The 26,285-nt window shown below is 43.1% G+C and overlaps 5 protein-coding genes and 1 long non-coding RNA gene across 15 annotated transcripts; 2 read left to right on the top strand and 4 right to left on the bottom strand.

Annotated features, from left to right (window-relative positions):
* Nucleotides 1-3,987: 3,987 nt before the first annotated feature.
* On the top strand, nt 3,988-7,131 carry LOC123150184 (wall-associated receptor kinase 1). The gene is made up of 3 exons (XM_044570009.1): nt 3,988-4,954; nt 5,142-5,327; nt 5,911-7,131. The coding sequence occupies exons 1-3, from the start codon at nt 3,991-3,993 to the stop codon at nt 6,900-6,902; spliced, it is 2,142 nt and encodes a 713-aa protein (XP_044425944.1). The 5' UTR covers nt 3,988-3,990; the 3' UTR covers nt 6,903-7,131.
* An 810-nt stretch (nt 7,132-7,941) lies between these two features.
* LOC123150187 (uncharacterized) lies at nt 7,942-11,564 on the bottom strand. Its single transcript, XR_006474994.1, has 3 exons — nt 11,437-11,564; nt 8,428-8,530; nt 7,942-8,243 (listed from the first exon to the last, which is right to left on the bottom strand). It is a non-coding gene; the product is annotated as an uncharacterized lncRNA (long non-coding RNA).
* LOC123150185 (protein argonaute 1C) lies at nt 8,757-11,650 on the top strand. Of its 4 annotated transcripts, none has more exons than XM_044570012.1 (11): nt 8,757-9,242; nt 9,316-9,387; nt 9,534-9,656; nt 9,758-9,923; nt 10,005-10,531; nt 10,623-10,685; nt 10,761-10,824; nt 10,898-11,033; nt 11,114-11,187; nt 11,276-11,370; nt 11,449-11,650. In XM_044570012.1, the coding sequence occupies exons 5-11, from the start codon at nt 10,446-10,448 to the stop codon at nt 11,558-11,560; spliced, it is 630 nt and encodes a 209-aa protein (XP_044425947.1). In that variant the 5' UTR covers nt 8,757-9,242; nt 9,316-9,387; nt 9,534-9,656; nt 9,758-9,923; nt 10,005-10,445; the 3' UTR covers nt 11,561-11,650. The 4 variants fall into 4 exon arrangements, with proteins under 4 accessions (XP_044425947.1, XP_044425948.1, XP_044425946.1 ...); XM_044570013.1 differs by having other exon boundaries at nt 9,158-9,387; nt 10,005-10,126; nt 10,193-10,531; XM_044570011.1 differs by having other exon boundaries at nt 9,158-9,387.
* A 1,988-nt stretch (nt 11,651-13,638) lies between these two features.
* Nucleotides 13,639-14,275, bottom strand: LOC123150186 (histone H3.2). Its single transcript, XM_044570015.1, has one exon. It carries the CDS (start codon nt 14,189-14,191, stop codon nt 13,781-13,783), a length of 411 nt encoding a protein of 136 aa, XP_044425950.1. The 5' UTR covers nt 14,192-14,275; the 3' UTR covers nt 13,639-13,780.
* A 3,883-nt stretch (nt 14,276-18,158) lies between these two features.
* On the bottom strand, nt 18,159-21,168 carry LOC123148974 (cysteine synthase). The gene is made up of 8 exons (XM_044568510.1): nt 20,929-21,168; nt 20,633-20,853; nt 20,407-20,534; nt 19,886-20,088; nt 19,612-19,737; nt 19,359-19,517; nt 18,626-18,819; nt 18,159-18,448 (listed from the first exon to the last, which is right to left on the bottom strand). Exons 2-8 carry the CDS (start codon nt 20,738-20,740, stop codon nt 18,323-18,325), a joined length of 1,044 nt encoding a protein of 347 aa, XP_044424445.1. The 5' UTR covers nt 20,741-20,853; nt 20,929-21,168; the 3' UTR covers nt 18,159-18,322.
* A 1,510-nt stretch (nt 21,169-22,678) lies between these two features.
* LOC123148972 (uncharacterized) lies at nt 22,679-24,611 on the bottom strand. Of its 7 annotated transcripts, none has more exons than XR_006474297.1 (5): nt 24,399-24,611; nt 23,482-24,232; nt 23,271-23,374; nt 23,080-23,147; nt 22,679-22,991 (listed from the first exon to the last, which is right to left on the bottom strand). XR_006474297.1 is itself a non-coding variant. In XM_044568509.1 (5 exons), exons 2-5 carry the CDS (start codon nt 23,740-23,742, stop codon nt 22,869-22,871), a joined length of 519 nt encoding a protein of 172 aa, XP_044424444.1. In that variant the 5' UTR covers nt 23,743-24,232; nt 24,399-24,611; the 3' UTR covers nt 22,679-22,868. The 7 variants fall into 7 exon arrangements, 1 of the variants encoding a protein (XP_044424444.1); XR_006474295.1 differs by having other exon boundaries at nt 23,080-23,374; nt 23,482-23,517; nt 23,626-24,232; XR_006474296.1 differs by lacking the exon at nt 23,080-23,147 and having other exon boundaries at nt 23,482-23,523; nt 23,626-24,232; nt 24,399-24,609.
* Between the last annotated feature and the right edge of the window lie 1,674 nt (nt 24,612-26,285).

Genomic DNA, 26,285 nt, shown 5'->3' with positions numbered 1-26,285 from the left:
GTAAATACCTTGGACCATATATTTGCTATAGTTAAGCTCATAAAATTATAACCTGGAAGTCTTCACCATGCATGTAGAAGTTTTGATTGTATCTAGGTGGTCCGGACATAATAATGTAGCCAAAGCAGAAACGTGCGATTGGTCGACTGACGACATCAACTACTATGATGTCATTGCATGTATCATTACGGACACGGACTTCTTATGATCGACCTTGTCGCCATCCTGATGATATCACATACATAACACGTATACAATTTTTACGTTCAGATAACCTACCATGTAATTGACGATACAGATTATTTGGAGTATGTGGACAAACATGGGGGCTTATTTGCCTCTTTTATACTGTAATAGATAGATGTACTCTTCACCTTCCTCCAGGCCGTACGCGTCGTCCACGGTGTAAGATGTCACTTGTTGTACCCTAGCTGAGGCATCTTAGAATGCTATACTCGTAGTAATTTTTTTGACTTCTGGACGAGATGAAACCAATGGAATAGCAGATCGAGTACTTGTTGGGAACTAAGCTAGGTGTGGCCGCGTGAGACCATGTTGTAGCCTGCAAAAAACATTATAGTACTACTTTGTGGTTCTTAACTTAGTAACACCATATTGGATTACATGCAGTAGCCGCGCCATGAAGACTGTGCTGTAAAATTAGAAAAACCTGCACATGCAGTCATTAATATAAATTGGTCCTTCTGGCTCAACTCAACCCATGGGCACAAGAACAACTTCACTACGTACTACAACAGACAGCCTGTATGTGCTATTGTTAATTTGTATTCTTATTACGCAGATCAAGAAGTTAAGTAGGAGTATACAATAATGGTAGTGGTAGGTACTGGTTGTCGTAACTCCTAAGGACCAAGAACGAATGACCAATGAGTAGTCGTGTCCTTTTTTTTGTCTGTACTCCTCGGCTCCTCCTAGTACTACTGGAGTATGTAATTGTTGCTCTCTGCTTGGTGGTTGGTGCACTTGTCCTTTCTTTCTTTCTTTCTTGCGGACAACAAAAGGATTTGAAAAGGTCCGAGCAGCTGGCTAGATCCACTGTGTAGGCATAAAAGGCCTGCGGATTGAGCCGAGCGTTTTCTCATAAGCTGCTAAGAGCTTGAGGACTTCTGCAAGAGCTTGAGATCTGGTTGTCGCCTCATCAACAGGTACACATATACGGATATGAAGCTTTTGGCTTGCTTAGTTTCTGTTGACATCCAATTTGTGTCGTTGTTTCTTGAGTCTCTTTCTTTTTCAAACACTGGGATCCAAGCGCCGTTTTTGGTACGAGTCCTCCGCACCTAGCAGTGAACTGCAATATTCCGCATCCTCGCCGTTTCTTTTCTGTTCAGTTGTAGTTCCTGCCCCGAATCACACTCGGTAGATCGAGTCCTTCCCTAGCGCAAAACAAACACCACCAAGATATGAAAGCAGAATAATCTAGAAACTTAGCCAAAAGCTGCAACCTGAGTAAATAGCACTGGCGGTCCGAGAACTTGCGCTGCGGGTGCACTTAAGTCACGGTACTTGTAAACTGAAAAAATCCGTCATAGAACTTGTATTGCGGGTGCAGATAAGTCACATATGCCATCTGAACCGGCCAGCTGTCCTATTTTCGAGAAAAACCCGTCATAGAACTTGCGTTGCGGGTGCAGATAGGTCACATTTCAAATTTGTCGTTCCTGGATATTTTTTTAAAGTCACGGATCACAAATATTTTTAATAAATATTTTTTAATTTATCATCCGAGAACATTTTTTTAAAGTCGCGAATCACAAACATTTTTTTAAATGTTCACAACTTAAAAAAATGTTCGCAAATCACAAATATTTTTCAAATTTATCATTCGTGAACATTTTTTAAATTCGTGAAACAAATATTTTTCAAATTAATCGTTCATTAACATTTTCAAATTTATTGTTCGCAAACATTTTCAAAATTTTCATTCGTGGACATTTATTAAAATTCACGAATCACAAATATTTTTAATAAATATTTTTTAATTTAACATTCGCGAACTTTTTTCAAAGTCGCGAATCACAATTTTTTTAAATGCTCGCAACTTAAAAAAAATGTTCGCGAATCACAAATATTTTTCAAATTTATCGTTCTCAATTTTTTTAAAGTCGTGGAAAAATAGTTTTCAAATTAATCATTCACCACATTTTCAAATTTATCGTTCGCAAGCATTTTCAAATTTTTTTAAAGTCACGAATCATAAATATTTTTTTATTTATCGTTCGCAAACTTTTTTTAAAGTCGTGAATCACAATTTTTTTAATGTTCACAACTTTAAAAAAATGTTCCCGGATCAAAAATATTTTTCAAATTTATCGTTCTCGACCTTTTTTTAATGCCGTGAATAAATAGTTTTCAAATTAATCATTCACAAACATTTTTAAATTTATCATTCAAAAACATTTTCAAATTTTTCGTTCCTGGACACTTTTTTAAAGTCACTAATCACAAATATTTTTAATAAACATTTTTAATTTATTGTTCGCGAACATTTTTTTAAAGTCGCGGATCACGAATATATTTTTTGAAACCTTCGCGAGCATTTTTTTAAAGTCGTGAACAAATAGTTTTCAAATTTATCGTTCACGAACATTTTTTTAAAGTCACGAATCACATATAGTTTTAAAGTTGTGAACAAATTTATCGCGCTTGACCGTTAGAGGGAAAAAACCGGGCAGCTGGCCGGTTCAGGTGACCTGTGTGACCTATCTGCACCCGTAATGCAAGTTCTATGACGGGTTTTTTCGGTTTGCAAGTACCGTGACTTAAGTGCACCCGTAGAGCAAGTTGTATAATGCTTAAAGCATCACGCTGCCAGCCAAATCCTCAGCCAGCACCCTGCCTAGCATCACCCAGCTCCCTCCCAGCAGAAAACACAAAAGTCCTGGATCTTAGCAATCATGGACCGCAGAGCCTCTTTTCTTCTTGGCAGGTGCTTCAACTGAAGAATGAGCGAGACAGACTTGCGGAGCACCTACTCAGGAGAAGAAGACACTCGAATTAGGTCGTTGGGCATTGTCCATATTCCATATCGCCCAAGCAAAATTTATGATTAACAGTACTTTTGACATTTGGACTAATGTATTTGTGACATTGTGGCAACTTGGACCGTGTATTTTAATTTGTGACATTTTGGGCCACATTTCCAACTTGATATTCTACATTGAAACCCACACTTGAAATTTTGAATCAAGTTGTACCTGAGTTGAACCCCTCTGGCCTCTACTCACTTCATTTGCCACGTATACCCTCCAAATCAGCTCTTTGAAGTTGACCGGTCTTGTCAGGTGGCTCAGAATTTCAAATGTGGTACAATATGGAATATCAAGTTGGAGATGTGTGGTTAAAACGGTCACAATTCTAAATTTTAAATGCATGGTCCAAGTTGTCGCAAATACATGGTGCAAAATGGAATTTACTCTCTTTTCTCCATTTTAGAGAAAAGTCATTTTTTTCCATACTGGCTGTCAATGATAGCAAAATTTTACCGTGGCACTTTCTGAATACAATCATCTACTTTGATAGTTACTAGGTTAGGTATCATTTACCTACTAGATGTCGACGGACAAAACAAAATACACCAAAGCCCTAAAATACATGCACTACGTACTGGGCCCAACAGTGGAAGTAGTTTTAAACATCTTGCAAGATGAAGCTAAGACATGGACAGATGCTGGCAGGCGCCATGTGCTAGCCCGGGTAGAAAGACCGATAGAGCCTGATTGAGGGCGAGAAACACTCCCTCCATTCTCACTTCCTATATCCCCTCTTTCTGTTTTATTACTGGTTACTTAATCTGTAACCTTTACTCCTCCTAATGGCAATGAAAGCAGCCCAACTGCATTTCGTCAAATAAACAGTGGAAGTAGTTTTTGCTCAGGAATTTTATGTCAGAAATCGCCAATCCACTGTGCTTTTTTCCGCTAATTATAATGTGTGTGTTTTTTATGGGAATCGCCAACCCAGATGTGGATGGTGATACTGCTCCTCGCAGGAAGGCTGGCGGCAGCAATTGCCGAGCAAGAACCGCCCATCACAATTCATCCAGACTGCCCCAGCCAGTGCGGGGACATGAGCATTCCGTACCCCTTTGGCATGAAACCTGGCTGCTTCCTCCCGGGCTTCGAGGTCACCTGCAACGACACATTCATTCCTCATCGCGCCTTCATCGCGTACGGAGCATTCCAGCAGAGTATGACGGGGTTCTACACTCCTCCAGACCAAGGCAACGAGACTTTCGTACTGAATGATGGGCTGGTTAATACACCGATGGAGCTCATGGACATCTCGCTCTCTTCAGCTTACGTGCGGGCATATGCCATGGTGAGCTCCGACTGCAAAATAAACTCAACCCACCACTCCTTCGTCCGTCGTCGAACATATGCCCCCGCTCCTTCTTTTCTCATCTCAGCAAGCCACAATGTTCTCATCGGCGTCGGATTGAACGTCGAGGCTGAGCTCTCCGACTCGATGCATGGCACCTTTGGAACCGAAATAAGCAGGTGCACTTCCCTTCCTACCAGAGTAATCGCCAAAGATGGCCCGTGCAGAGGTCAAGGCTGCTGTGAGGCTGCCCTACCCAATGACGTGCCATTCATAGCGCCGGTGGCTGACAAGAAGAGGACAGAGTGGTGGAGGGCCGGCACCAACTGCTCCACAGCAATGCTGGTGCACAAGGGATGGTACAACTACTCCTCGGCGGATGTCTACGGCGGCGAGGCCTACTTCTCCAACAAATTCCCCAAGGGCGTCCCCCAAGTTTTCGACTTTGCCATCGGGAATGGTTCTTGCCCTGCGCAAGGCCAGCCCTCACCCCAGGGCTATGCGTGTCTCAGCGGCAACAGCTCGTGCCTCGACGCTACCAACAGGACCGGTTATGTCTGCAAATGTTGGGAGCACTACGATGGCAACCCTTATGTTCCTGGTGGATGCCAAGGTTCGTGACAGTGACATGCATGCTACTACTCCCTCCGTTCACTTTTGTAAGTCATTTCAGACAACTAAAAATAGACTGATTTGCACATTGTCTGAAATGTCTTCAAAGCCTTATAAAAGTGAACAGAGGGGGTACTTTAATTGATCACCTGATTAATAGTTAGCTAATTTAACGGATGGCAGTGCAGACATCGATGAGTGTGTTCTACGGGAGCGGCATCCTCAGCTCCAAGCTCTGTACCCATGCTCAAGTGGCGGGATCTGCAAGGACAGGTTAGGAGGCTACGACTGTCCTTGCAAGCCCGGGATGAAAGGCGACGGTAAGACAGGAACCTGCACCGAGAAATTCCCGCTACCAGCTAAGGTGGCTGTAGGTAAGCTACGTACCATGCATTCTAACCATCTGGTTTCTGTGTTAACGTTGAATTTATATGTAAGCACACGCCCATTTGAGCAACAGCGTTATGCTAGGTGTGAGGTCTATTTTCACGAGAGGGAAAAGAACCGAGGGCTTGAAACCCTTTTCGTTAACTCTTTATGAACAGAACATGATATGTTAAGTAAATATTGTGTCATGAAACTAATTAAAGCAGTGTTAATTAAAGCAATAAATTAGAAACAGGATTTCCATCAACCATTATAGTGTAATCAGGAACGGAATATACGCCTATGATTTAATTTATAACTTCAAAATATACTTAAGCTTGTCACGGCAGGAGTACATGAAGTGCATATCTCTAGACTATAAATTAAACCTGCAGATTAGTGCTCATGAGTGAAAGGTTAGGACAAAATCACATAATCATACACTACCATGTTTAACATCGCTAATTTTATCATTGAAGTCAACATGATAACGAATTAGATATCTAAATTATGCATGAGGACCCGTTCAGATTTGTTTTCTTCTCGATATAGGAGTACACACTAATGAAAATTATCTTTGCACGTGTGCAGGCGTTGTAGGTGGTATTTCTATCGCTTTTGTCCTTGTGCTGTTTGTTCTTTTCATGAGTGAGAGGAAAAAGATGAGACAATCTTTCATAAGAAATGGTGGTCCTTTACTGGAGAAAATAAACAATATCAAGATCTTCAGAGAGGCGGAGCTAAAGAGAATCACAAAAAACTATAGCCATGTCCTTGGAAGTGGTGCCTTTGGTGTGGTATACAAGGGGTTTCTTGATGATAGACATATAGCAGTGAAGAAGTCCAAAAATATCACTAAAGCACAGAAGGACCAGTTTACAAATGAGGTCATTGTCCAATCACGAGTTATCCACAAGAACATCGTGAGACTCATAGGTTGCTGTTTAGAGGTTGATGTTCCTATTTTGGTATATGAGTTTATCTCCAATGGTAGCCTTGAAGACATCCTCTATGATAAAAGCAGAATTCCTCTCACAATTGATCAACGTTTAGTCATTGCTGCGGAATCTGCAGAAGGTCTCGCTTATATGCATTCGAAGACATCTGCCAACATCCAACATGGTGATGTTAAACCAGCAAACATACTTTTGGATGATACTTATACACCAAAAATATCAGATTTTGGAATATCAAGGTTAATTGCCAGAGGTGATGCACAGCACAGCGAAGAGGTCATTGGTGACAACAATTACATGGACCCAGTCTATCGAGAAACTGGCCTGTTGACCGACAAAAGTGACGTTTATAGCTTTGGTCTTGTGCTCTTTGAGCTCATCACTGGAAAGAAAGCAAATTGTGGTGATAATTGCAGCTTTGTTCTCAATCACCTTGGCACATACACAAGAGATAACAGAGCAAATGTCATGTATGACATGAAAATCAAAGAAGAGAAGGACTTTGAGCTTCTGCAAATTCTTGCTGAGATTGCCAGAAAGTGCTTACACCATAATGTCGAGGAAAGGCCAGAGATGACAGATATAGCTGAAAGTCTCCAGAATATCAGAAAAGCACGCAATAAATAGAGAAAGTACCATGCATGCAGGCATCTCTCCAATTGATGGATATAGCAGCAGAGCTGCTCGTTGATTCTCGTTCCTTCTCCCTCAACAGGAAGCTCATGCTCTCCACATTTATCTTTCTATTTCGTTTATTCTTCTGTCAGTTCATTGAAGAACAATATCTAGGTTGACTCCATGTTGACCATGTGAACCTTGTCATTGTTGTTTTGTATTGTAAGCATGACATCATATATGTGCTGGCGTGTTTCCATGAATTTTTTTTACTTGTATCATGTTCGATATTGAAGGTGTGCCTCCTGCTTCAGCCTCTCATCGTTTTCTTCAATCGAATTTCCATTCCTCCAAGGGATGCAGATGCAGGACGGCCCACGCAACTGTTCTCACTTTTCCTTGTTTGCATAATTTCTATAGATTGACATAATCACATAAATAGGATCTTAATCTCACCATTATAACACCTTTTAGTATTGATGATTAGAGACTAACCATGATTGAAAGAGGCCATTAAGGGGATCCATGCAGCTAGCCTGCCATGAACCTCAGCAGTACAGGCTTCCCCTAAGAGGAGGCAGCAGCAGCCGACGTAGCAGGCATGAGGGATGCTGCCGGCACGGCGGCACTAGCCTTATGGTGACCGGCGGTGGTAGACAATCTTCGGATGCCTTCAACGCCTCTTTAGGATCGGTGGTCACAATTAGGGGTGTAAGCCGTGTGTTGTTATATATGACCTCTCATGCTTAGGAACCAGGACTGGAACCATTAGCAGTATTGTTCCGCGGGAGAACATTTGGGAATCAATCATGAAAATCTGGTTGTTGGAAGTTCCACTAAGAGCTCTGACGGTAGCTTGATTACGCCGTTGCAGGTACTTTCATAGTCGACTCCTCTCTCCGGATAGGCCGGGTCCTCTTCTGACCTTTGGGCACTGGGTGGGGGATACGCCGGCCCGGGCAGCCCTGGATACGTGGTCATGCTCCGGAGGTGTCGGGCATCGGTTCTTAATTTGCGCACATTGTAAATGAATTAGTGTGCAGACAAGATGTATATAAACTCTTTCAAATTTCAACATCAACAAAGTAAGTTCGTTCAAGACATAGCCTGAAGCTAAATAGGTTCATCGTTGCTCTCGTATAGGATCAGCACAATAAGCTGTAACGGCACTGGCAGAATATGCTATCTGGTCTTGCAAATTGTCTAGTACTTGCTGTTTCCAAGCTGTCCTAAAATTTACCTGATGGAATAGCACTCCCTGCCGCCGCACACAAATTATCTTCACTGGTGAAGCAGGTGTACTTCACATGACCAGATACCACACCACCTGAGCTTGCATTGTGCATGTTAAACCTGCAAGAAATCATTGAAAGAAACCCAACTCTGTAAATGTGGCTATTATAGATAACACAACACAGTTAGCATGTTAATTGCACTGCAAGCAGCAGTGGTTAGGCAGACATTGAGTCGGTACTCGGTACTGTGATGGCTATCCTAAAATTGATTGCAGTAACGACCAAATGTACAGAGAACTAACCTCTGTCGCCTCTTCGCCTTTAGATAATCCACATCAACCAACCCAAACAAGATTCAGAATCACTTTGAAGAGAGCCGAGATCCCAAATGCGTCCATCAAATCCCTGTACATACAACATGCAAAAACACTGAATCACACAGCTACCAATCGAAAATAAACAGAGCACACAGGCAAAATCACAAATTCCATGGATACTGCATCAGACATTGTTCAGTGCCGACACTGCAGCAGATCATACATAAGACGGAAAAACAATTGCAAAATCACGGAGCAGTCAGGCAGCAAACAGTGGCATTGGAGGCAGAATTAACATCAGATGGTAACTGAACTTTCCATTGACATTTCACTCCAACATCAGGCTACATAGGACCATATGACCACCTCATATCAACACTACCTACAGAAGAATCAGATCACAAGACACGGGCCGCTACTACCCAGTTTCACCGGCGGCGGACGAAAACCTAAGCGCGCTCCCCTCGGATGCGGCAGACGAGCTGGATGTCCTTGGGCATGATGGTGACGCGCTTGGCGTGGATGGCGCAAAGGTTGGTGTCCTCGAAGAGCCCGACGAGGTACGCCTCGGCGGCCTCCTGCAGAGCGGAGACGGCGGAGCTCTGGAACCTGAGGTCGGTCTTGAAGTCCTGCGCGATCTCGCGGACGAGGCGCTGGAAGGGGAGCTTGCGGATGAGCAGCTCCGTGCTCTTCTGGTACTTGCGGACCCGTACAATGGGGATCCATATGCAAAGGAATTCGGTGTAACTTTTGAGAACAAACTCACAATAATTAAGGGTCGTGTGCTACCTCCTCCTATGGTAAGTGTGCTTCGGTCAATATCTACCGACTGCATATGTTTCTCTATATTTCACAAGCTTTCTGTTGTATTAGCTGAAATTTGGTGACCAAGGCAAGGAGAAGGTATTCTGGCCGAAAGTTGGCAAGTGGAATATGCGGTCTAAGGTATGGAAGTCATTTCACCAATTAACATAGTTGTTATTCTTCTTGATCCCTCCATAAATTTTTGTAATTCAATGGCATTTTTATTTTCCGGAAATTTGTATCTTCAAAATTATGGTACAGTGCAATGGGTAATGTTTTTGTTGTAGAAAATGGTCGATGGAGGAGCAGTTAACACCTGGACATGCATTAACTTCGCTTCAGACATCATGCGTGCTACTGCTGTGGCTTTTTGTGATGAACTGGCTGTGATGTGCCTAGTCTCTGGAATGGTAGGTTTCTTTGTGATCCAAATAGTGTTGTCAGATTACTCCTTTTGAAAGTGCCTTTTTTGTTGCACGGCACTCATACACTTTTTTGCGTCTGTTTTTAGAACTTTAGGGGTGACCCTGTGCTCCCTGTAGTGAATGCTAGACCTAAGTACGTAGAATCAGCTCTCAAGAAACATCATAAACGTGTCATGAAGATACTCAGACCACAGGGAAAAGAACTTGATCTGCTGATTGTAATACTGCCCGGCAACAATGGCCCTCTTTATGGTACTCTTTTTGTTCCTTCAGAACATGCTTGAACATTGACTGATTTAATTAATATATTGTTGATCATTCCTCACTCCTCAGGTGATATCAAAAGAATATGTGAGACGGATATTGTGCTGGTCTCTCAATGTTGTCTTGCAAAGCATGTTTTACCGATGAAACCACGGTATCTTGCAAATATTGCCCTTAAAATTAATGCTAAGGTATGTTGTGTTCTATTAGCATTTTCAGGCTGGTTGTGCAGTACTTCACATTGCTTTGATTTATAGGTAGGGGGGAAGAAATACTGTACTTGTTGATGCTGTGGAAAGGAATCTCCCACGTGTTGGTAACACACCAACTATTATATTTGGTGCCGATGTTAGCCATCCTCATCCTCGAGAAGGACCTTATAGTCCTTCCATTGCAGCCATAAGGGCATATAACATCATTCAAGTTGCCAGACTATGTAAGTAATATCTTCAACAATTTCATGTTTTGTGAAGGTTGTAGCTTCTCAAGACTGGCCGGAGGTCACCAAGTATGCTGGATCAGTCCGGCCACAAGAACAGTGTCTCTTTAACAAAAATGACTGTTAAAAGTGGATGTATGCCTGGCAGAATGATCAAGTATGATCTTACCCTTCTTAAATAAATGAATATTACATTATTACATGATACGTCTATGTGCATGCATGAAACAACTATATAAACTATGCAGAGAACATCTCATTTCTTTCATGAGGGCGACCGGACATATACCTGGGAGGATCATATTTTACAGGTGTTGGTCTTGATTTTTGGCTATGTTTTCTTTGCTCTTTTGATTGTGTTTTTTATATTTCTGTAATTTTTATAGGGATGTTGTAAGCAAAGAAAAGCTCAATCAGGTTCTTGAGCATGAACTTTCTGCCATTAAAAAGGTGAATCATTAGTTTGTGCAATTAAATTACATTTTTTTTTGCTGAGTTTGACATTTTTGTACAATAAATTTAGGCATGTGCTTCGGTCGATCCAATTTACAATCCACAAGTTACCATTATTATGGTTCAGAGACGTCATCACACACGTTTGTTTTCTGGTAACTATGGCACTGGGAGCACAGTTTTCCGAAGTGGAAATGTATTGCCTGGTATGTTCTTGCTTACCAAATTAACCCTAATCATAAATACAGAATTTTGAAATCAGTGTTAACTGTTCATCTCATCTCAGGTACTGTGGTTGATAACGAAATATGCCATCCCACCGACTTTGATTTTTACCTGTGTAGCCATGCTGGCACTAAGGTTGGTTATTCTCATTATATACAAATAAAATTCACACTGAATTTTTGTACCTATGATGTATTGGTTGATATTTCTTCAAATATCCCAGGGAGTTAGCCGGCCTGTACGTTATCATGTTCTGTGGGACGAGAATAGCTTTACGGCTAATGCTATCCAATCTCTCACAAACCATCTATGCTACACGTAATACATCCTATCAATATCATATATGTGCATATCAAGTTTCAAGCATTGAACTCACTGCCGTACCTGATGTTGCAGGTACGCGAGGTGCACCTCCTCTGTTTCTGTAGTGCCTCCGGTCTACTACGCCCATCTTTTGGCATCCCGCGCTTGGCTTTATATCAAACCAGGGGATACGGGTGAGCTGTAATTCCCTGAGATCAAGGACAATGTGAAAAACAGTGGCATGTTCTTCTGCTAAAGTGCGGGGGCAGCTTTCCAAGTGTTTGTGGTGGAGTCGGAGAAATGAACAATTGTTATTGAGCTTCTTCTGAAATTTACTTGTTTTACTTTGAAGATCAATACTTACATTTGAAAGCCAATGGTTCATTTGTTTTCATAGCAGTGATACAAAAAATCTGGGACTCCTTTAGCTGAAAAAAGGTATAACGACACATCAGAATGGTAACCTCTAAGAGCAGTTGTAAACTGTGAATTTATACCATCTGAATCTCCCCCCTCGGCATCCTTTTCAAGGGCACGGTTCAACTCCATTTACAGTATCATACCTCTGAAAGCAGGCAAAACAGCAGAACAATTGACACATAAGGGAATGAACCGATGTATCTTCGCACATATTCACCTGAAACGCTATAAATCATGAAGACTAAGCATACCTCTGTTTACAATGGTTCATACAGCTTCTGGTAGCTTCAAAGGCAGTCTGTTCTTCAAAAAATTTGCCAATCTCATCATGTTGGCTCTGAATTATTACACGGATGAATGTTGGTTGATGGTTCTCTGAGGCAGCCAAAAATCACAGAATAAAGTGGGACTTTTATTTGCAATATCAATCTACTGATCTAACAAATATGCATAGACTCTGATTCCCCAAATCCCCATGTATAATTGATAAGATATAGAACAAACTGGAAGCAACAAGACAAGAGGTTGAGTGCACAAAAAAATCTAGGAAATGGGGACAGTATGGATCATGTAGCTTGTCTGAAGTTGGGCCAAACAAAGTCAGTTATACATGCTAACAACAAAAAATGCCAACAGAGTTTGAGAACCGTTCGATCCTGCAGCTTAACCTGGCAAGTGTTATAGTTGTAAAACAAACTAACAAACATAAATGAAACTTTTACTATTTTAGCAAGCCTCACAAAATATAACAGCTTGGATCAGACATGGCAGCATGTCCAGGTCACATGAAAAGTTTCATGCATCTAATTCTAAAGCTGTAGGCAAACATGGCAGCAGCATATATAGAATATAAAGTCTCTATTCAGTGTTGAATCCCCCAAATAATTTTTCAGCTCATAACTCCCATGCAATGGCTTCTTTTTTATTTGCCCTGGCTCTTGTATAGAAACAGCACTAGCAGCATACGCTATCGGTAACAAGTCGTAGCAACATGTAAGGTAATATTGCAAATATAGCAAGGGAAAGCTGGATGGTATTAAGAGAAATAACTTCAACTTATTATGATCCTTTGACTAGACAAAATCCATATATGGGACTCAAATCCATGCATTGCTGGTAAAGTTATGAACCAAAAATGGTTTCTGAACATTCCCATATTTGCCTGAACTGCTAGTGCGGAGAAGCACTTGTTGCACAGCAAGGACCAACAAAAATGGATATAAGTTTCACCTTGGTGATATCAGAGGCAATGTGCTCCTCTCATTGCCATATGCACTCGGCAATGGTTTGAACAGAACCGGAATCCACACCATCTCCATCTCACCCTGCCCCCAAGCTCTGCTGCTATTGGCTTCTCAGAGTGGCAGGTAGAAAATGGACTGACAATCGGCCTAGTACACTGCACAAAATTCACCTGATAGGAAACAGAGCACTGAATCTTACAACAACACAAACACAATAACAGAGCAGAACAGAATCACCGAATCAAGGGACGATGTTAAGTCAATTGTTTTTCAATTTCCAGTCATCTAAGTCATGAGTTTATCGATCATCTAATTACCAGGGATCAAGAAAAACAAATGGCAGCAGGGGACGAAATTGCATCAGAAGATAACTGAACTTTCCTTTGCCATCAGAAGATAACTGAATCTAAGGGCAACACAAACAAAATAAACAGAGCAGAACCAAGACACCAAATCCAAGGGACAAATTTAGTTACAGCATCCGTTCTTCAACCCCATATGTGGTGTTTTTCAATTATCTAAGTAGCAGGTCATATGTTTCCTAGCTCAAGTCATGAGAGCTCTCCAATCATCTAATTACCAGGGGTCAAGAGAAACAAATAACACACATGGGACAAAATTGCATCAAAAGATAACTGAACTTTTCATTACCATTTCATTTCAGCGTCAGAACATCTGGAAAGCTTATCAACACTACAGAGAAACCCAGCACATTTCCTTAGTACAACCAGATCGCAAGACACGAACTGCTACGGCCAAACCTAGGCGCGCTCCCCACGGATGCGGCGGGCGAGCTGGATGTCCTTGGGCATGATGGTGACGCGCTTGGCGTGGATGGCGCACAGGTTGGTGTCCTCGAAGAGCCCCACCAGATACGCCTCGGCGGCCTCCTGCAGGGCGGAGACGGCGGAGGACTGGAACCTGAGGTCGGTCTTGAAGTCCTGCGCTATCTCCCTCACCAGGCGCTGGAAGGGGAGCTTGCGGATGAGCAGCTCCGTGCTCTTCTGGTACTTGCGGATCTCCCGGAGCGCCACGGTGCCCGGGCGGAAGCGGTGGGGCTTCTTCACGCCGCCGGTGGCCGGGGCCGACTTGCGCGCCGCCTTGGTCGCCAGCTGCTTCCTCGGCGCCTTGCCGCCGGTGGACTTGCGCGCCGTCTGCTTCGTGCGGGCCATCGGAGATGGAGTGGGGAGGAGGCTAGGGTTTGAGTGGGTGCTTCGCCTGCGTGGGATTTGAGCTGTGGTGTGGTCTGGTGGTGAGGCGCGGGTTTAAATAGATGGGGGGGAGGGGTGGGCGGGGGTCTGGAAAATTTTGGGGGAAGAAGGCGCGGCTGGAGGAGGGAGACGAAGTTTGGGGCGTTGGATCGGAGGGGAATGGACGGTTGCGATCGGGTTTCGGGGTGAGCACGCGGATCGTGGGGGGCGATCCGTGGGGTGGGGGTCGGCGTGACGTGATTGGCTGGGGTGAGGTGTGCTGTGTAGTGGATCCGTGGGTGGGATGTAAAAATGCACATACGAGTTTTTTTTTTTTTGATTCAAAGGAGCTTCATGCGAATTTTGCAGGGTTTGTATCCTTGTACTAATTTTCTACTCCCTCCGTTCCGAATTACTTGTATTAGATTTGTCTAGATACGGAGGTATCTAGCATTAAAATGAGCCTAGATACATCCGTATCTAGACAAATCCAAGACAAGTAATTCGGAACAGAGGGAGTAGAATGCTTTGTTTTGGAGGCATTTTTTTATCCACTCAAGCCTCTTTATACAATATTTTTTTGTTTTTTGCGACATCAAATACTCAAAATTCCTTGGGTTCATTAATCTAGTACTAGGGTTCAATATGACATGGCACTTCGATCTTGTATTTTTCATATTTCTGCATTCTGAAAATTCTGCGAATCAAAGGGGCCCTAAGTTGTTCTTTCTTAGAGTATCCAAAAGATACATTTCCTCTTTGCACGCAAATGCGTTTTTTTTCTTGTTTATAAAATTCATGACCACTTAGAAGACATAAACAATTACACATTGTACGAGCTAAGCGTCCCGTGCTTCGTCATGGAAAAGCAAATGTATGTATAGGAATGACATGCTCGGTTCCAGAATAGCACACGATTGTCTTTCGTTCTATACTCTCTCTTTGTTAGTTATCAAGAAGTAACAAAAATTCAGACGAAGACATTCATGTCCCATCCTTCATGTGGTAGTCGCAAAACATATATTTTAAAATTCCAACGAGGAGAGAAAATATAGTGGATCATCTTCTGAAACACAGGTTTTCGTCCCGTTTACAAATAAAGACACACACCCTAACAATTATGAGTGTTAACGACAAACGAGCAAGATGATCTACGATAACAAACACTGTGAGCGCACTACTAGACGTTGGCAGCAAGATGCCAGACAAAAGTATAGGAGAGGTCATACCACCATGAGACACCACAGTAGTCCATTAACATGTGCCACTTGGAATAAACCACAAAATTACATCACAATAGCTCCACGAAACTGTTGCCGAAAAGGATCCTTTGCCCTCTGGCTCAGACTGAGGAAAGTCAGTCCTACCGGCTAGAAGAAAGAACCGAGAAACGAACAATGTCACGTGTAAATGAAACGGTCAAACGTGATGTCGAGCACTGAGACGAGAGGTGGGTGTCGTCCCTCGACAAATGATAGGAGGACATCGTCACCCAAATGGACTCAAGACACCGGGTCCACCATGCCAAGGGACCCACGACGACAGTTCCATGACCGCAGATCTGCATCAAGATCTGGCCACCAACATAAGCGGCAACCTCACCAAAATCAACCGCCACAGCACAACTCGACATCCACATGACCAAGAGGCGCCGCTAGCACCACTGCAGTGATGCTCATCTGAGACTCGGTCATCCAAACAACTTCCCAGACTCGCCACCCCGACATCCACGAACTCGAGCCCCACTCCACCAAGTATTCGGCCATAACCCACCGAAGGAACAGGTAGGAAGGCACCTCTTTCCACCCCCCGAGAAGACCCCGTCACATGGTGCTACTTGTGATATGTGTTGGGATTTCCTCGAAGAGGAAGGTGAAATAGTATAGTAGCACAAAGTATTTCCTTCAATTAAGAACAACTTTTAGTAGTACTTGCACACACACACAAACAAATACTTGCACCCAACGCGGGCAAGAGGGCTGCCAATCCCCTTGTACTCGTTAATTGCAAGGATTACTTCTGGTAATGGGAGATGTATAAATTGCAAAACTAAATAAAAGTAAATAAATCGCAACAAGGTTTTTACGGTTTTAGCAATATGATTTAAATGGACCCGGGGGCCATAGCTTTCATTAGAGGCATCTCTCTCAAGAACATAGCAACGGTGGGTACACAAATCACTGTTGAGAAAAATTGATAGAAACACACATAGTTATAATGTTATCCATGGCATGGTCGGTACATAGGCATTACGTCCATGACAAATAGACCGAAACGATTCTGCATCTACTACTACTACTACTACTCCACTTCAAGAGTGTTTTTATGCCTGCCTCACCATGTATTAAGTTGGGCTACACGGCACTGGGCCGGCCAGTGGGCTGCGGTAAGTTCTCTCTCCCTCTGCCTTTCCTATTCTGTTCTCTGCTTTCTATTTTTGTTGTTCTGTTTTGATTTAGTTCAAAGACCAAACCATTTTCATAAATTCTGAAACTTTTTGTGGGCACTCTCTGAATTATTCCAATGGCCCTCACCAAGTTTCAAAATTACTGGAGCTATAAAAACATATATAGCATTTATTTGCTCCAACTCAAATACAATATGGATTATTACAAATCCCATATATGTCTCGGAAAAATGTGCACCATTATGGTTAGGGCTTTCACCTTTTTCCCTAAATCATGAACAATATTGAAGGGCATTGTGGGTTCATTGATTTTTTTATCCTAGTTGAATTTCATCTGGTGCTAGGGTTTATCAATCCCCATTTCAAATTCATTTGAATTTAAACATGAGGACATGATGATTATGCAATGACTAAGCTAGGGATGTCACAAACGCAAATTCAGTTTCCAAAATAATAGGCATATGTAGGGTCATACTGATATAGAGACCAACGAGGCAAGCCCTAAGCACCGCTTCATCCACACCGGTGCACCGCCCAATATAACCCCACGTTGAGATAACACATCTAACCGAATTCCTGGACACTACTCTTACACCGGCGGCCTTAGTACTCTCCATAAAGTTGGCATCGACATTAATCCTAATACAATCAGAAGGAGGGTTTTCAACTCCACATGAAACCTAGAAGCCGTGGGCGGCTGCCTCAACTCATCCACCACCCCTTTTCCCTTTAAAGAAACCAACTCTTAACTCACGCGACAGGAGGAAAAGGACCTCCAGTAGCTATCCACAAAATTAGCAGAGCTTTACTAAAAATTAAATCAATCCTCAAATGCCAGGCTCTCCGGAACAAGAACAAAATTTGCTCACGCAGTGAAGAACCGAGTTGATCCAACAGAACCAATAAAATGTTTTCCCGCAGTCAGTGTCATCTACTTGGCATGGAATTATGCATGGACTGGATCTGCTGAAAACTGGTATTATTTGGAGGGTGGTCAATGGTTCGAGTATAAATATGTGAAGGGACAATTGGCTATCCAGATCCCCTGGTCTTAAAATTTCAGCAAAGAAAAATAGAACTAGGCTCAAGTGGGTATCTAGTTTTTTTTGTCGAGGATCTTTGTTTGTTTACTTTGTATAGTTACGAAGATAAGTTTAGAGAATTTAAGTGGCACTTAGTTCATTCGAGTACGAGGCTACCGTTAATATCCTTTATGTCCATTATGAAGGGATGACCGCTAGTTTCCAAGATCGAAAATGGTGTTTCACGAAGAAACATTCATAATATTGTAGCACCAAATCATACTAACAAATCACATTGTAAATGCTTTTATCCCACATGGGTGGCGGCACAGTCTACGGATAGCCCTCCACCCCCTCGTCTGAGGCATGCTTTTGGTCCCATATGACCTTGTTATTGCTGGTGTTTTTTTAATTTTGTTGTCGTGTGTATATCCTAATCATGCAGGGGCCGGATGTATGCTAATTATGCTCTGTATAGCTAATTGAAAAATATATGTTCTTTCTTAGTGACGCTATGGCATGATTATCTAGTAACACATTCCTGGGCATTCATTCAGTGACTAATAACAATTCATGATCCCTTGCAGGTAAACTCCGTAGGAATGTTGTCCACTGCAACACATTAAGGTAACCGACTACATATACCCTTCACATACAACTCTTTCGAGTTTATAAGATGTGAGATCAAAAGGTCATGGCAATACACTCTTCTCTTACAGCTGCAAAGAGGTCCGAGTTCATGTATCTCTCGCCCCCGCTCGGGAACATGGTCACAATCATCTTCCCCTTGTTCTCTTCTCTCGCTGCAACCTGAAGATACATTGACTTGGAAGAGTTGTTAAATATGAAAGAAGTAAAGTCAAGAGAACCGAAAACAAAGTTAATAGCCCATTTTTTTATTTATTTAAATGCAAAGAAAAACTGAAACCATGTTTCTCCATTTTCCATTAATACAAAAAAAGGTCGAATTAGATATGAGATGTGAACCTTCAAGCAAGCTGCCAGGTTTGCCCCAGAAGATATGCCCACAAGCAGGCCTTCTTCCATTGCCAACCTCCTCGCATTCACCATTGCGTCCTCGGTGGTCACGGTGACCGTTTCATCAATGACCGAGGTGTCCAAGATCTCAGGTAAGAATCCTGGTCCTATTCCCTGGATTTTATGTTTTCCTGGTTCCCCACCTGAACAATACCAACACGTAAGTCAACAGAGTGTCACTGTCACTAATGGAGCAATCTGAAGCAATGGTACCACACAATCTGAAGCAATCGTGTAGCCAGAGAATTATCTGGACCGCATGTTTCAATCAATCATGAAGATACGATGAAAGCGTGACACATTGATACTTATCTGCTGCCTAACAAATGAAAGCATCCTTTCAAGATGACAAGTGAAACATTTTCTCAAAAAAAAAAAAAGATGACAACGAGTGGAACTAATGGACTGACAACTAAGCAGCAAGCAGAGCTACAACTGCACAAAGAAAAGTACTCCATTCTGTAACGTTTTTTTTAGGATATTCTGCAACAAATATAAGATACCAAATCATTTTGCAGATTCTCTATAGTAAATATCATTTCAATTAAAAGTATGGTACTTTGAAGTATAAAAGCACTACAAAATATTTATCTAACCTTAATTAGCCATTACTGATGATTTCCAAGGGATACGTGGTAAGCACTCCATCAGTTTTGAAGTTCAACATCAGATTTTTTATTACCTGAAATAACTGAACTCTCTGTAGGTTCCACACAAATGATCTTCACATTTGGGTTTTGCATCTTCAGATACTTTCCGACACCAGATACCGTGCCTCCTGAGCCTGAACCAGCAACAAATATGTCCACCTTGCCAGCAGTATCCTTCCAAATCTCAGGTCCTGAAAACAGCATAAATCTTCTTTTGTAAAAACAGATCAAAAGAAAGTACTCCTTTCTTCTGAATATCATAGGTCAAGTCATCTTGGACAGTACCAGTCATTCTGATGTGTGCATCAGGATTTGCTGGATTTGAGAACTGATCAAGAACGTGTACATTCGGTAATTCTTTCTTGAGCTGTTCAACCTTGTCGGTTATTCCTGGGAACCCAAGTGTTGGATCTGTCATGTGGTTACACAAAAGAAACAAGGTTACAGATACAAATCACAGCGGTTGCAAGGAAAATCAATCAGACCTAATCAAGCAAGCAAACATCTGTGCTTCCTTGAGCCGGGAAGCAACTATGCTGATGCTATCTATCCATCTCACCAGTTATGAACAACTCAGCACCCATGTATCTCAACAAGATCTGCTTATCAAGCGAGTATTGGCCCGGCATCACCGCGACGAACCTGTAGCCTTTGCTTAGGGCAATCAGAACCAATCCCAGGCCCAAATTACCGCTGGTCGGCTCGACTAGAGTCGTGACACCTGGTGAAATCAGCCCTTTCTCTTCAGCATCCTCGATCATCCTGAAGAAAACATGAAGAGATAGCACAACATAAGCTCATAATTTCCCAGCACTTGCAAGATCAATTCTGGGAAGTGCAAGAAGATATTCTTGAAATCACCACCTTATCACACCAATCCCTACAGCCAAACAATGAAAATGATGGTTTACACTTTACAGGAAGCCTTAATCTTAGCATAAGTGGAAATTTAGCTCCTTTTAGCCCCCGTTGACTTTTCACAAATTGCTCAACTAGCAGAAATGAAACTAGCTCTGTAAACTGATACCATCCCAAGATTTGTAAAAGTGAACGAGCCTGGTTAGAACGAGCTAACAGTACCTGAGAGCGCTGCGGTCCTTGACGGAGCAGAGGGGCTGATAGGCCTCGATCTTGCCGACGATGCGCGCACCCACCCCCTCCTTCCCGGCGATCCGCCTCAGCTCGATCAGCGGCGTCCACCCTATCAGCTGAACCAAACCAACCGCTCCGCATGAGCCTCCCCTAAATCCCAGCCCACCTCAACCTCCGTCAGAGTCGATGTACAGGGGAAGGGGTCGAGGCTTGCCTGGGTGACGTCGGACGCGATGTGCTCGTCCTGCCCGGTCCCGCCGTCCTGGAGCAAGGAAGGGACCCCTCTCCTGCCAGTCCCGTCCGCCCCCTCCCCCGTCGCCATGAATGAAGCTGCTGCTGCTGCGCCGCGGGCGGCGCTCCCCTGTTTCTTGGCTTCTCGCGGGAGCGAAGAGACAGGGCAGCTAGCTAGCGCAGACAACAACTCATGAATTGGTCCTGCAAATCGCCAAATTGGTGGTACTCAAGGATCAAGGAGGAGACAGGGGAGTATTTGTTTTTGAGCTTTGGTACCTGGACCTGCGCAGACCAGTCTCCGCTCCGCTCCGACCCCATGGTTGTTAATTTAAAGATCAAGAATGTGTCCTTTTTTTGCCGCCATTTGGCCCCCCGTTGCATCTGCGTACCAACCCAATCCTATACAGTTGACTGTTCACCGGAGAACGAGGGATTTTCTGTCCAGTGTCAGGCTTTGTGATAGCTACCGAGTCGCAACCTCAGAGCATGTGGACAATGCAGGTGCTTAAGACAAATGCTCATGTACAATGATTGATAAGGCTGCCTTAATCTTAGTCTAGATAAGACAATAAAACGTGATGTACAATGGATGATTTTTAGTCTCGCCTCCAATAACTAGATATCCATAAATATGTGGTGAGATAATTGTTGCTAAGAGATCATCTCTTAATTAAGAGAAGGCAAACCTTTTTTTTTATGTTTTCTCTCTCTTCCACCTCACCAATTATCCTATGTGACACTGCTAAGATAGCATCATTGTACATGCTATAAAACATCTATTTTTTCTTTCATTTTTGACATGTCATATTCATCGGGTGTTTGGAGAGAGAGAGAGTTTTTTTAGGGAAGAGAGAGAGAGTGTGTGTGTGTTTATTTGTTGCTTCCCATCGATCAAAGTACTCCTATTCTAAACCGGCGTCACACGCAGGTGCTTAGAGCATCTCCAACGGCAAACCAATAAATTGAAGAACGAGGTCTTCAGAAAAATTTCCGATTTCACAGCAGACCAAAACCTGGAGAGTAGAAATTAGACTTCTTTCTTCTTCACTCCATGACTGATATCCAAACAAACCATGACATGATAATTTAGTGATCTAAACAATATTATATTTAACAAGTTTTGCCCGGCTCCGGTGAGGGAGGGGCGATGACGGCGGCGCATCTTCGGCTCGTTTCAGTGCGTGTAGTCATCGCTAGATGGTCTACGGATTTGGATGTAATTTTTATTATTTTTAGTGTTTATTGTACCGCAATGATTGGAGATGTATAGATTGGATGTTTTCCTGCAAAAAAAGAAAAGAAAATCAATGAGAAAACTGAAAAACAAAATTTGCTTACCTTCCGATCATTTCAGCGAACACATTGGAGATGCCGACGGTTGTGGCGACGGGTGAAGCTGGCTCATGCTCGTGCGGCGGCCGGTGGGAGGTGAGTTGACGAGACAACAAGCGGTGTTCGAAGAGCCGATGGTGTGATGGGAGGGATAGCCGGCAGCGGGGTCCTCGGCACAATAGTTGCCTTCTTCGTGCGGGGTGTAGCCCCGACCGATGGGTCATGTGGTGGCCTCTTCACATGCAAGGGAGCCTTGGCGGCGTCAGCGGGTCCTGTGACACTTCCCTTGCGAAAGGTGGCGTCCCAAGCCCTATGTGGTGGACGACCTTTGACTTCTTAGAGCATGGTTAATAGTATAGCCAACTGCGGAAATGCTCTTTGGAGGCCGAGCTACCTGGTGGCCGGTATCACATCCGTTTGTCTTTATTGGGATCAGCCGCAGGCAGGTATTCCTCTCCTGTATTTCAGGTACGAGTCATTTACAAGCTACTGTATTCTCAATTAATGAACAGTAGTATCCCATGGAGACGAGTCTATCCAGCAGCGCTGGCACAAGTGCCATCACTATGCTTGGACCTAGAAAGCAGAACAAGGGATCCGGAGGCCCCATGCATCGACCTTAACCACTCTTTCAAGTGGTGAATAATCAAACGACAAACGGTTTTAAAGACACATGAATCCAAGCGCAGAGTGATAAACGCAATTACATAGGCAATTACTAGGACAAGTCACACACCAGTATATCGTGCACAAGATATGAAACAGGGCTAACCAATCCTGCTCTAAAATCTACACTAGGCGGTCAAACTATCCTGGCTTTTTTGGCAGGCTTGTTCGTGACTTCTTCGTCTTCAGAGCATGCACCATCAGTTGCCGCAGCGCCGTCAAATATCGTCGAACATGTGCTCTGATTCATAACTTGCTGCATGGCTCGGTGGGATTAACGCCAACAAGGGGTCGAAGTGGCCGCAACCCTCTTCAAGATCATGACCCACAGCGACGCAATCCTGCGTGCAGATAAGAACAAATATTCAGATAATCAACCGATAAAGAAATTCAAAAAATATCCAATATGGCAGATTTTGTGAACGGGACCTCCTTCACTGACACCAAAAAAACTGGCCACGATGCTGTAAACTTTGCATGTGCTTTCATTCTTTGTTCTTTTACCATGTCCCCGGTGTACATGTGTCGATGCGACTTTCAATGTAACTTCTCCATTTCCACGCAAAAAAAAAATGTAACTTCTCCATACAGTTAACAGAGAGTTCATGATCATTTCTGACCTATGCTCGCACCCGTACGAACCGTTATCATCCGATCTCAGTAGCCACATCATAGCAGTGCAGCCACACCGTTTTGATCTGCTATTGGACTGCAGTGGTTTACCCTGCAAATGATCTCGAACCAGACCGCATAAGCACATTGAAACACAGGCAAATAAAAAAAAGAATCTTGGGGCACAAGGACTTAATAACCAGTTTAGCTCTGACTCACCGCGCATGCATGCACTTTATCCCATGGACATTGAGTCTGGCTCTTTGCATACCGGACACCAAAGTCAGTCTCCCAAAGAGTACAAGTTGTAAAACTCATATACTTCTTCGACGGAAGCGAAGCTAGCTGGATTAACAACAGTACCTGCCTTGTTATCAGCATAAGAATGTATCGAAGCCTCAAGCGCAGGAGGCACTCTGTTGGGATTGTTCTCCCTCTCATCTGCATCCTAACTGATCCTAATTCTGCAAATTTTAACATGGACACCAATTAATTGTTGAATCACACATGGGATCCTGAACCAGAAAAATGAAGATATCTGATGCTTTGCATGTCATAATCACTTGTCAATTTCACATGAAGACTCGTTTACTCCATTATGTGCTACCATTATACAGAGTCACAAAATAATAGATTAGATCACAAGTAAACTTCCTTTCGTGTCCAGTAGGAGCCCTGTGATTTTGAGACGACCACTCCCTCTGCATCTCATCTTCTTTGGCCGCTCATATTTTCAAGGGACATTGAATCGGCCACCACCTCGCTACCACAGATGTATGAATCGATAATCTCCTCTGTCATGATTGTCTCTTCTGGGTGCCGTCCTCCTCCGTTCTCTCCGGACTCCATTCCTTCACTGTTTGCATGGGAAGAAATCTAATCTCCATTGCGTGTGCGAGCCCCATGAATAGAAGCAACAGCCAATTCCACTGCAGCTACTTCCCCTTGTAAGATAGACCCTGCATCCGCCCTAGGAATGAAAGTGCAACCCAATCCAGACGAACACCGAGTTAGATCTAATTTTTAGGAGACGACTCAGATTTAAAAAAACCTACCAGAACAAACACCCCGCACACACCCAATCGATTCCCAGTACCAGAATAGAACAAAAATTGCAAGATATGTCAGAAGATTACCCCGAATCGTCATCTTCGAAGAAGAACTCCATCCCATCCATGGGGCCCCGTCCCATGTCCAGTGCGCCAGGAAGAAGGTGATGACAGGTCTAACTCTAACGAGGTAAATGCAAATCGATCTGTAACATTAGCCCAGGAGGCACATCATGTCCCCGCATCACGCACCCATGGGGGAGGCCCATGTACAAAGGTAGCACCCAGCCCATGGCACCGATGTATTCCAACTTCGTATAAGGACTGGAAAAATGAGCAGCACCCATCACAATGTAACAACCTTCGGCCCAGATAACGGGAGTCAGGTAGCTCGGCCTCTAAAACGCCCCACTCAGCCAACTGTTGCTATATAATGTTGCCATGTTATATAAAGCCATCATTTATAGCCACTCATACAATAAGGTTAGCTATAAGCCTTGCTATAAGAGTACTACCTTTTCTCATCTTCTCTCTATCTCTTTCTTCATATTTATTGTATCAGCCTAGGAATCCGCATATAGCTAGACTCTTGCGTGAAAGCCCATTCCCCTCACTTTTTCATATCTCTCTCCTCCATATAGGCAAAATTGCCATGTAGGCAAGCTATAAGCCTGATATTGTACTTGCTCTTACCCCCGATGGTAGGAGGCACGACCGCGAGGCTAGCGGTTGCTGCGGGAGGCGATTCGGCGTCGGGAAATTTAAGATCGGACCATTGGGGTTCCCGCGACTAAGGTTTTTGTTTTTGGCCTTGTACTAGTGGAGAACAAATCTATACCTAGGGAGGTGATATTCTTGATCCGTCATGCTATTTCACAAAAAAATACTGATGTTTCTGGCAGTCAAACCGCAGCTCAATTTTAAGTCAGTTTTTTGCTTTTACATAAACCCCCTTGACATTTCTAGTAATCAACCCGCAAGTCGGTTTTAAGCCAGATTTTTATTTTTGTAGGAAACCCCCTGATATTTAGTTTAATCAACCCGCAATAATATCTAATGTTATATGTGGAATTTGAGTAGAAAAATAAGTAAAATCTGAATATGATGTTATTTTTAAATACTATTTAGGGTGGAAGCTTAATCAAGAGTACGGTATCCATCTTTCTTTCATACCGGTGCCGATTCATATTGGAAATGAACACCTAAGCAAAACCAGGATTGGAGACAAAAGAAATCATCTATAACAACGCATGCATGTCTCATCTTATACCGGGAGAGAGACGTCTTAGGATTGACAACGTTCAAACGTGTTTGGATTGTGTGAGCAGTGTGAGGCCACTGCCGGCGAAGGTGGGAAGAAGAATAAGTGGCAACATAGATGAGATGTCATGTGTTATGAAGGATGTTGCTTGTTGGGATCTTGAGTCATAGTTATTGGGTTAGTGGAGTGTGGTATTTTTTCTTCCGTTGCACGGGCTCTTTTGCTAGTATGCCACACATATAGCAATTATTTGGTCCGGAACAAAAAAGTATTTGGTGGCCATGCAGGTTTTGGTCTATTGTTAGAGAAATCTTTTGCCAAAAAATTAGTCTTTTTGTCTTGATTGCATTTTTTATCTGTTGTTGGAGATGCTCTTAGAAAATTGGTTTCACCGAGCGTAACTCAGATGCTTAGGATTCTTGTAGTGGAATCAGTCCACCCAAGTTCAAGTTCTATACTTGGCACGGGTGCTCGCATATTTTTTAGATTTATTTCAGGCATGCTGGTGATGTTCGTTTAGTGGGAGTCGACGTTCCTATCGTCTGCGATGTGCTTGTGGCGAGGTTCAGGTACTATAAGGCCAAGGGTGTGTGTTCTAGTTAGATACCCTCCCAGAATCTCATGGTACAAGTACAACCACCCCGTCCTTCAAACCTTCTAGTAAAGAATGTGGGCTTTACTCTCATCAGACGCTTCAAAAAGATGGTCCGTCG

The sequence above is a fragment of the Triticum aestivum genome, chromosome 7A (assembly GCF_018294505.1).
Source record: "Triticum aestivum cultivar Chinese Spring chromosome 7A, IWGSC CS RefSeq v2.1, whole genome shotgun sequence".
Taxonomy (NCBI): domain Eukaryota; kingdom Viridiplantae; phylum Streptophyta; class Magnoliopsida; order Poales; family Poaceae; genus Triticum; species Triticum aestivum.
This window is presented reverse-complemented; position numbering and strand designations above follow the sequence as displayed.

Excerpts from the sequence above, each read along its gene's own strand:
- LOC123150185 (XM_044570012.1), top strand. The coding sequence starts at position 10,446 with ATGCTGGATCAGTCCGGCCACAAGAACAGTGTCTCTTTAACAAAAATG. Across the intron at positions 10,532-10,622 it reads ATGCCTGGCAGAATGATCAA|AGAACATCTCATTTCTTTCA; the intron begins GTATGATCTTAC and ends TAAACTATGCAG. Across the intron at positions 11,188-11,275 it reads GTAGCCATGCTGGCACTAAG|GGAGTTAGCCGGCCTGTACG; the intron begins GTTGGTTATTCT and ends CAAATATCCCAG.
- LOC123150186 (XM_044570015.1), bottom strand. The coding sequence starts at position 14,191 with ATGGCCCGCACGAAGCAGACGGCGCGCAAGTCCACCGGCGGCAAGGCG.
- LOC123148974 (XM_044568510.1), bottom strand. The coding sequence starts at position 20,740 with ATGGCGACGGGGGAGGGGGCGGACGGGACTGGCAGGAGAGGGGTCCCT. Across the intron at positions 18,820-19,358 it reads AGAGAGTTCAGTTATTTCAG|GTGGGGAACCAGGAAAACAT; the intron begins GTAATAAAAAAT and ends GGTATTGTTCAG. Across the intron at positions 18,449-18,625 it reads ACCTGGCAGCTTGCTTGAAG|GTTGCAGCGAGAGAAGAGAA; the intron begins GTTCACATCTCA and ends ATGTATCTTCAG.
- LOC123148972 (XM_044568509.1), bottom strand. The coding sequence starts at position 23,742 with ATGTTAAAATTTGCAGAATTAGGATCAGTTAGGATGCAGATGAGAGGG. Across the intron at positions 23,375-23,481 it reads ATAAAGTGCATGCATGCGCG|GGTAAACCACTGCAGTCCAA; the intron begins GTGAGTCAGAGC and ends GATCATTTGCAG. Across the intron at positions 22,992-23,137 it reads ATGGTAAAAGAACAAAGAAT|GATTGCGTCGCTGTGGGTCA; the intron begins GAAAGCACATGC and ends ATCTGCACGCAG.
- LOC123150184 (XM_044570009.1), top strand. The coding sequence starts at position 3,991 with ATGGTGATACTGCTCCTCGCAGGAAGGCTGGCGGCAGCAATTGCCGAG. Across the intron at positions 4,955-5,141 it reads TGTTCCTGGTGGATGCCAAG|ACATCGATGAGTGTGTTCTA; the intron begins GTTCGTGACAGT and ends ATGGCAGTGCAG. Across the intron at positions 5,328-5,910 it reads ACCAGCTAAGGTGGCTGTAG|GCGTTGTAGGTGGTATTTCT; the intron begins GTAAGCTACGTA and ends GCACGTGTGCAG.